This window comes from Caenorhabditis briggsae (genome assembly GCF_000004555.2).
Source record: "Caenorhabditis briggsae complete genome, chrV, whole genome shotgun sequence".
NCBI classification, from domain to species: domain Eukaryota; kingdom Metazoa; phylum Nematoda; class Chromadorea; order Rhabditida; family Rhabditidae; genus Caenorhabditis; species Caenorhabditis briggsae.
In genome coordinates, this window is record NC_013488.2 from 5,193,153 (window position 1) to 5,203,049 (window position 9,897).

A 9,897-nucleotide genomic window follows, 5' to 3' on the forward strand; every position below is an offset into this window, starting at 1 on the left:
ATGGTGGCCTAGAAAACTTAACTTGCGAAAGTTAGGCCACCATGTTAAAGACCTAAGAAACACATCAGGTACATGTTACAATAAGACATCTTCTGGACGATCAACTCCGGTGGACTAAAAAACCACGTTGAGAAAGTTAGGCCATTCTATTTGAAACCGGAGTGTTTGTTTTTCGAAATTCTAGGTCATGACCCAGGCCACCTTCCAACACTCTCTGGCCTAGCATCCGACTGGTCGAAGCCTAGGCCACCACTATAATCTCTCACTTGGTATCAAATACTTTCTTCTCTCCTGCTCGCTCATCGTCGACGGCGCCATTGTTGTGTGATGTCTGACGTGGCGAGCCACGTCAATCATACCGTAACCCAAAAATGATAGCTCCTCGTGACATTCCTCAGAAATCGAATAGTTGGAGAATGAGTGAATGCCCAACGCAGCGATCAGATCGCTGGTTTTGTATTTTTCCTTAAAAATTGAAATGTTTCGATTCTGGATTCTCGAAACATCCGGATTATTCCCAATTTTTTCCATACTTGCGAAAATCGTTGAAGGCCGGGCCGGGTCGGGCCTTGAAAAGTTTTGAAGGCCCGGATGGGTATTTTTTGGTCGAAATTTATCAAAAAAAAATTTTTTTTTGATTACTTTTTGAGAATTTTTTAACAAAAAAATTAGTTTTTCAGAAAAAAGTTATTTTGCTTCAAAAATGCAATTTTCCGTCCGATCCCACCTCCGGAAAAAATTCAGCAAAATTTCTTCAAAATTTTATTTAACCATTTACAAATTCAATATTTACAATTTAGCTTAAAATTAGATGATAAAAACAACTTTTTTTTCCAAAAAAAAAAAGCTTTTTTGCCTAAAAATCGAAGCTGGCGCCAACTGTCCGGTCCTTCCGGGCTTTTGGGCCTTCCGGGCCGGCCCGGCCCGGCCCGTCGCAAGTATGATTTTTTCGAAAATCAAAAATTTCAGGTAATTTTTTTCCAAACTTTCCGACTCACCAATTGCTCAATAACTTCTTTTGGATGAGCGACAAGCTCATTCAGAAGTTCTATTGCTATAGATGGATTGAATTCCAGGCCAGAAATTCCAGAATATAGTAAAAATGTCAAAAATATAGAAAATCGGAACTTTGTCATTTTTTCAATTTTTTTCGAAGCAAACCAAAAAAAATGAATGATTTTCAAACTTTTAAGTTTTTAAGTTTTAGACTCAAAACTTGAAAAACAACTTAATCTTCTTGTTTTTCCGTCTTTTTGTCCCCACTGTCTTATCATTTTTCTTATCAGGTGGAGCCATAAAATTTTGAATGGGAGCAACTTTTTCAATAATTGAGTACAATAACAATGAAAAATAGTGTGAAAATAGTGGTTTTTGATTGAAAAAAGGACAGAAAATAATGAATTTTGGACCGGGAAGTTATTGAAAAATGGACTTTTTTAAAATCGAAATTTGGAAAGATCAAGGATTTTCGAATTTTTGAAAATCTGTCGAAAGGAAGCATTTCCAAATTTCGATTTTTACAAGAAAAATATATTTGAAAAATTAACAAAGTTAAGAATTAGCTCCATCCAATTTGAACGCAGCAGCCTTTTCCAGTTTTTTGTTGTAGTAATACGACCAATAAGTTATCTGGAAAAAAAATATGAAAAATTGAATTTTCGAAATTTAAAAAAATCAGATTTAGATTTTAGAACTACGACATTTTAGAACTGCGACATTTTAGAACCGCGACGTTTTAGAACTGCGACATTTTAGAACCGCTACATTTCAGAAACGCGACATTTTAGAAACGCGGCGTTTCAGAACCGCTACATTTTAGAACTGCGCCATTTTAGAACCTCGACATTTTAGAACTGCGACATTTTAGAACTGACTATTTCAGAACTGTTGCAAAACTGTCAAAAAAACTAGTGAAACAGCAGAAAAAAAACATTCGTCTAGTCCTCGAGGAAAATAAAAATTTTACCGGTACAATACCGGTAACTCTTTGGTAGTTTTCAAATTCACCGGTAGGCTACCGGTAAATTACCGGTAAAATCACCAAAAAAGCCGTTACCGGTAAGTGAAAATCGTAAGTCACACACCGGTTACTGTGACTGAAAATCTAAAATTGCGAACTTTTAATTATGTTTTCTGAAGAAGCCAATGAAGCTTCCGGGTCGGTCGGTCGAAATTCGCCGACCCAGCCGACCAACAGCCGACCGTTTTTGTGCATTTGCGCATCAAATTACGAATTTTTGCGTACGCATCATTTTATTTTACGACAAACGAGGTATTTAGTGAATAGTTTGTCGTAAAATACAATGTTGCGTATGCAAACACGTTGACACGCAAATGCACGAAAACGATCGGCTGTCGGTCGGTCGGCTAAATTTCTCAACCGAATGGAAGCCTTATAGCCAATTTCCGAAAGTTTCAAAATTTCAAACTCACATTAAAAATCGCAAAACAAGCCGGAAACAAAATCGTCGAGATTCGATCAATTTTCTCGGGACTCCAATTCCAGACATTTTTAAAAATTGTCTGGAAATTCAGTTTCTCAAATTTTCCGTATCTTCGATTTTCTGGAAGGAGCATGATTCGTTTCTCAAACTTTTGTCCGAATCCAATTGGAGAATCTTCCAAATTCAGCTCCAAATTTTTGCCCAATTTCCTATTTTTTCGTTTTTTCTCGTTTTTCTCCTCATTTTTGGTTTTGTATCCAACGATTGCCAATTCCAAAAGAGAGCAAAAAATAAATGTCATGGAGACCAGCATCCAGACATCAATGGCTTTCACATAGGAGACACGTGGCAGATTTTTCATTATATTTCCGAATTGGAAAATTAAAGCCAGAAGTGCATTGACACCTAACATGGTACGAGCAGGCATTGCTTGGGTTCCAAGGGAGAAGGATATCCAGCTGAAAGAAAACATTTGTTAAGACATTCAGAAATACAGAAGTTCTGTAAAGATATACTAAATTTCTAGCTGAACTTGGGAAATAATTTGGCGACCTTTGAGACTTAATGGAATATCTGAAGATCTCATCTTTGAAGTTTTCTGATCTCACGAGGGAACTTTGTTAATAGGAAATTGCAGTTTCAGTAGCGGAAATTGTTTTTGTCAGCGCAAAATCAGTGATTTTCAAATGTGATTTTCTCCCACTTTGATGTTCTTATTCCGAAATTTTCACTTCGAGTTTTTGCTTCGGAAATGGACTTGGAAAAACGGAACCAAAAAACGGATCCGGAAAGTCTGGCCCGGAAAAACGGAATCGAAAAAAACGGACACGGAAAATCAGGTCCGGAAAAAAGGGATAAAAAAGGTACTGGAATGCCGATATCGGAAAAACGGATCCAGAACAAAGGACCCGGAAAAACGGATCAGGAAAACTGGAACTGGAAAAATGAAACCGGAACAATGAAACCAAAAATCGGATCCTTAAAGCCGAATCCAGAAAAACCGGATCTTGAAAATCGGATCCGGAAAGTCGGATCCGGAAAATCGGATTCGCCAAAATGAATCCGGATAAACATGGATCTGGAAAAATGAATTCTGAAAATTGGAACATGAAAAACGGATCCGGAAAAACGAAAAAGGTATCAGGAAAAAAGGATCCAGAAAAGTGGACCCGAAGAAACTGAACAGGAAAAATTGGATCCGGAAACAACGAATCGTTAAAAGCAATTCCGAAAAATGGAACCGAAAAAAATGGAACCGGAGAAACAGAACCGGAAAAACGGGATGAAAAAAGCGGGCTTGAAAAAACCGGATTGAAGAACCGGAACAGGAAAAACGCACCCGGAAAAAATGATCCGAAAAAAAAAGAATCCAAAAAAAGGTAACCGAAAAAATAAATCCGGAAATTCCTGAATTTCCAATTCTATGAATTTTCCAACTTTTTGAAACTTTGACCAATTCCCAAGTTGCTGATTACAGAATTTCGAGTTTTCTAACTTTCGAACTTTTGAGTTTCCGAGTTGCTAAAATGCTGAATTTAGGAATGTCGGATTTTCGGAGGCCGCAACGTGAGTTCAAATTTCAGCGTTTTCAAAATTAAAAAAAATTCCAAAACTCTCAAAACTAACCTAATGAAAATCGCGGGATAGGTCGGTAAAAACGCCTGCATAAAATACCAAATAAATCTTCGTTCAAATACAAATTTCGCATGTAGCTCATCCCACATTCCAGCTGCATACGGTGCAACAACTCTTGTAGTTTCAATTTTAATCAATTCAAAATCCGGCAGTCTTATTTTTGCAGTTGTATAAACGGGGTTCTGCGTTTTTTCATTCCATCGCATTTTCACTTCCAAATTGTTGTAATTGAAACTCTCGTAAATCAAATGGCATTCTTGGATGTCCAAAGGGAATAGTTCGAATGATAAATCGCAAGGACCTTTCACACGGACTCTCTGAAAATGAAATTGAAAAAAATCAAGGAATTCGGAATTCTTTTAGAAAAATAAAACCAGAGCTTACATAATTGACCCACACAGTTCCATTTGGGTAAATCATAAGAAATACATTTCTGAAAACTTATTTTTGAAATCTGCGGTTTCATTTTTTTTCCATTCTTTTCAAAAACCAAAAAGTGAATGATGCAAAAAAATACGGAGAAACTTTAAAAAAAACTGAAAAATTCAAAATACCTGAACGGCGAATCATGTATTTCCGCAAATTTGCTATTGATGAAACAGCTATTTGGGGTCCATAATTTTTCCAGAACCTAATTTTTCCAAAAAAAACTTTTGTTCAAAAATTCCAAAAATTGAAAACGAACCTCATAACTAACAGACACATTCTGCTTACAGGGGTTTAAATGATCGAATTTGAGCTCTGGATCCAGCCACATTTCGTTTATGTACATATCCATCTGAAATTGAAAAATTCAAAAGAAAATTCGAAGAAAAATGTTTTTGGAACTTAGTTTTTAAATTAAAATTTTTTCGATTACCTCAAAATCATTCGTGATTTCATTAATCGATGTGATTGCATGAATCCAAAATTCCACCTGTACAGTAATCCCATCTTCATCTGAAAATTACAGAATATAAATTTCAAAACAATTCAGAAACTCTGAATTTCAAAATCTCAGATTCTCAGAATCTCGGAATCTCAGAATCTCAGACCCTCAGAATTTCAGAATCTCAGAATCTCAGTATCTCAGAATCTCAGAATCTCAGAATCTCAGAATCTCAGAATCTCAGAATTTCAGAGTTTCAGAATTTCAGAATTTCAGAATTTCAGAATTTCAGAATTTCAGAATTTCAGAATTTCAGAATTTCAGAATTTCAGGATTTCATGATCTCAGAATCTCAGAATCTCAGAATCTCAGAATCTCAGAATCTCAGAATTTCAGGATTTCAGGATCTCAGAATCTCAGAATCTCAGGATTTCAGGATCTCAGAATCTCAGAATGTCAGGATTTCAGAATTTCAGAATTTAGAATTTCAGAATTTCAGAATTTCAGAATTTCAGAAATTAAAATATTAAGATTTCAGACCTACTTGGTAATTTCAATTTATTATATCCGGTTCCACTGAGCAACTGATCAATCACCGCCGGTTGTCGAGTGCAATTATTTTTTCGTTTTATCAAATTCTCAGCTACCGTATCCTCACTGACAAAATAGTCACTGTCAATGAGCACACAAAATATTGGTTTAGAAAATAAAATTTGTAAAAAAATGGGAAAAACATTTTTATGGAGTTTCATAGTTCGCTTTGTGAAGAATGATGAAGAAATGGCTCTTGCGTAATGAGATAATTGAAATAATTATTTCTTCTTGATAATTAAAAATTTAATTAAACTATTTTAATAAGCTATTCTGAAATAGTAACGTTTATAATTGAATTTATAATACACCGATGAGCAATAATTCGATTTTTTTTCTAATTTGGAGAATTTTTAATTTGGAAGTAAAAAAAATCGAAATGAAAAAATTCGAAGAAAACAATCAAATTTGATCATCCCGGAATTTTTTGGATTTTCGGAAATTTCCGAATTTTCTAGAATTTCCTTTTTCTAGAAACTTCTAAATCTCTAGCTTTTAACTTTGATTTTTCGAATTTCAAAATTCACTAGACTTGTTTTTTGTTTTTGCAAAAATGACTACATTTTTTCCGTTAATGACGTAAGTTATTTCACACCGAACAGCAGAAAAAACATCATCTGTCAGTGTGTCGATGTGTCCGGATGTCTCTTTTACCTATTATACTCAGCTATGTAGTCGGTTGGACCTAATGGAATGGTTGCTGTACAGTGCCATAAAACGTATAAACTCTGAGAAGATTGATACCTTGAAAATGATGCATGTCTTGTTGTCTATAAGTGTTTTCTAAAAACTTGAGAGAGCAGGATCCGAAAATATTTCCTGAATTGTGAAAAAAAAATTGCAAAAAAAACTGAATCCTAAATTCCAGAACTTCAAGAAATTAGAGACTTACTAGGAAGGCTCTAACTCGGAGACCATGTTCATGATTTTCGAAAATCAACGATTTGTAGAAATATTCAGAATTTCGAAACGACTCAAAAATCGAAATTCGAATGTTCTGGAAATATTTTTGAAATTTAGAAACTCGATTTTCAAAAAAAAAAAAGAAGATTTTCTGAATTTCTTGATTTGTGAATTCTGAATTTGTGATTTTTTTTTCGAAATTTGTATTCTCAGACCGAAAAACCGTGCATTGCTCATGGTTATTTTTATTATTGCAAAAATGATTACATTCCTTAAAGGAGGGTAGACATCAAAAATTTCAAAATTTTCATTTTTACTGAAAAGATATAACTCTGAAGTATAAATATAGCTATGTACTTGAAAACCTGAAAAAACACTTCAAGGACGAAAAAATGCTCTTTTTTGTCACCCTAATTTCTTCACTAGCTTGCTGCTGCGGCGTCGCTTCATAATATGAAAAACGCGATGGTCGCCTCTTACACGCGTAGTGTAGTGGGTACGCTCTAGGCTAGTATTCAGGAGGTCAGAGGTTCAATCCCTGCTGGTGTTTTTACTTTTTTCTTCCCTTGTTTCCTTCGGATTGAACTTTTTGAACTCGGAATTTCTGAAGGGCTACCAGCGTGCCGCCGAGGCCTCGCTCCGAGGTATCAAAATCAGTTGAAAATGAAGAAACTTGTTTTATTATGTTAACAAATAAATTATGAAAAAAACTACAATTAATTTTTAGAAAGAGACATAACAATTGAAAAAAACCACATAATTAAAACAATCCTCGTGCAGGGCTGGTCGTCGGAAGGTGAAGGAAGCAGTAAAAATGGAGACGTCTCTGAAAACCCTAGTCATAAAACAGTTTTTATTCCTAGAGTAATAACGAGAAGTAATGAGATAAATAGGAACAGTGAAGAAACGGTTATCGAAGAGAAAATAGTTTTTTTCGCATGCCTATAAAAAACACCGGCGACTGGAAAAATAATCGGTCGATAGAACTTTAAATTTACATAAAAAATTCACTTTTATATGGGTTTTATAATAAATAAGAAAAAAGAGCTTTTTTAATGTTTGAAGTCGTTAAAAAGTGAAAAAAATAAAGTCGGGAAATAAAAAAATGAAAATGTTTGCGCGTGGGATTGCGTGCTTTAGGTGCGAACACCGCGACGGCAAAATACACATTCCCTGAAATTTTCCCCGAAATTTTTGCTGTCTGCCCTCCTTTAATAATCACTTCCGTTAATAACATATTTTTTCACACCGAACCACCCAGTTTTCCCACTATAAAATAATGAGAATCCACAGGAAAGTCATTATTTTTTCGAGATTTACTATAAGAAATTCTCAAATCATGATGCTACAGTATCTTCAAATCGCTCAATATTTGGGTGTTTTTTTGTTCAGAATTCTTGAATCTTTTACTGTTAATTCTCATTCTTAAAAAATCGCCACCATCTTTTGGGTCATACAAATATATTATGCTTTCGTATGCCGTATTTTCAATACTTTATGAAGTTGTTGACGTTTTGTCGCAGCCAGTAAGTGCGCTCCTTCGAACGTGTATGCTTTATAATCCAGGAAATCAAAAAAATCAGAAATTCAGAAAAAAAATTGAAATCCAAAGGGTCGGAAAATTTAAAAATTAAGGAATTTATGCGGTTATTCATAAGTAAGCAAAATAAGCAATTTGCTAGGTCATTTTGCTAGTCTAAGGCTAGCCATGCGCCTTCCATTTTGACCGCGTAAATCGCTTTATTGTCCAATTAGAAAAAAAACTGATACCTGAAATATTCGCCAGGGGCGTTTGTTTCGAGTTACAAGGCCACCGTCCCAAATCTGTTACTGTAATTAAACAAATAATTTTTGGTGAATTCAGTGAGATTTTTCAAACAAAATTCAGATTTCCTGGTTATGTGATGTTTATTGAACCAAATGAGTGAAGAAAAAAACATAGAGACTGGTAAGAAAATGATCGCTAGCATCTCTAGAACTTTTTTTCATCGAAAACCAGAACAAAATTGCGGAAGTGGCTAAAAAAATCAAAACAAGCGACGGCTTCCAAATCTTCTGGTGTCCGTTTTCTTGAATAACATTGAAGGAGGCAACACATAAATAAGTTTTATGCAGTACCGGTCGTTAAGATACCGTAAAACCTGTATTAGAAGGACCCCTTTAATAAAAGGGCCCCTCTAATAGAAGGCGTCCCTTCAAAATGTCTATTGAAATAAAAAGATTTTCGTAAGTTTTCAGTGAAAAATATTCGGCCAAAAATTCGGGGGGGGGGGATGTACATCGATTCGAGGGTACAAGGGGGTACGAAGTGATTCAGGGGTACAAAAATTTTGAACGGGAACATCGAATTGTTTAATGAAAAATTTTCGGAAAATGGTCGGAAAAATAAAAGGGCCTCCTCTAATTGAAGGGCCCCTGTAATGGGCCCTCCGGAGCGATCTTGAAAAAAATAGTAGGGCCGGCCCTACTAATACAGGTTTTACGGTATACAAAAACTTTTTTATAAGTGATTTCTGACCATTTTCAGGAGTCTGGAGCTCGTTCGATCATTTTGAAAATATTGTAGGGTGTAGAACATACCTAGATTGAAAACATTACATTCCTAGTTTTTCCGTTATTTGCCAATTTCTGAAAGACACCTGTTTTTTCCCGTTTTCAGCAAAATAAAAGCGCTAAAAAGTTGTGTCTTTCAGAAATCGGCGAAAAGCTGAACAACTAGGAAGACAGTCGTGCTTAAGAACCCTGAAAATGATCAAATGTACAATACCATAAAACGGATAAACATAATGGGAATGTATAAACTCTGAGAAGATTAAGACCTTGAAAAGAATGTAGATGTTTTGTAGTTCTTACTACATATATTAGGCAAGTAAAAAAAGCGAATAACCCGTTGGCAGTCTTACTATAAAAATGGAAACCGAATACATTTTATGAGAAGAAATATACTACTTTGAAACCGTTAATTGGTTTTCCAATTTCAAAACCAAAATTTCGAAAAAATAAAAAATCAGGCGTTATTTCGCTGCTATTTTGAGTCGTCTGTGAAAATTTGAAAAGTATTGGTCAAGTGGGGACTTCGCGAGGGTCGGCGACCCGGGAATAAATGGACACGCAGAATTTGGTGATTGTTAATAGTTTCCTTCAGATCCGAAAGTGTGACATAGAAATCAAAACACTCGATATGGAGGAAGTAAGTATTCCCATCATAATATTTTGGCTACATCCTTTCTGTGAAAATACCAAAATATATCTAAACAGCTTCCGTACCATAATATTATTGCCAGAAAAGACGGAAAAGGAAGCTGTGAACACAATGGATACAATAGAATGTAACCAACTTCCCATGAAAGCAAATCGGCACATCACAACAACCGAAAACATATGAAAAGGTTGGCCCGAAACAGTGGAATATCACATTTTGCTTTTCAGAATTTCAAAAATCTTCACATTTCCAGA

General features: G+C 35.1%; 1 protein-coding gene across 1 annotated transcript; it reads right to left on the reverse strand.

Annotated features, from left to right (window-relative positions):
- Window positions 1–1,551: 1,551 nt before the first annotated feature.
- On the reverse strand, window positions 1,552–5,699 carry CBG01074 (the record flags this gene model as incomplete). The annotated part of the gene is made up of 6 exons (XM_045237015.1): window positions 1,552–1,629; window positions 2,434–2,902; window positions 4,071–4,396; window positions 4,765–4,857; window positions 4,939–5,018; window positions 5,492–5,699. The coding sequence occupies 6 exons, from the start codon at window positions 5,697–5,699 to the stop codon at window positions 1,552–1,554; spliced, it is 1,254 nt and encodes a 417-aa protein (XP_045091733.1).
- Between the last annotated feature and the right edge of the window lie 4,198 nt (window positions 5,700–9,897).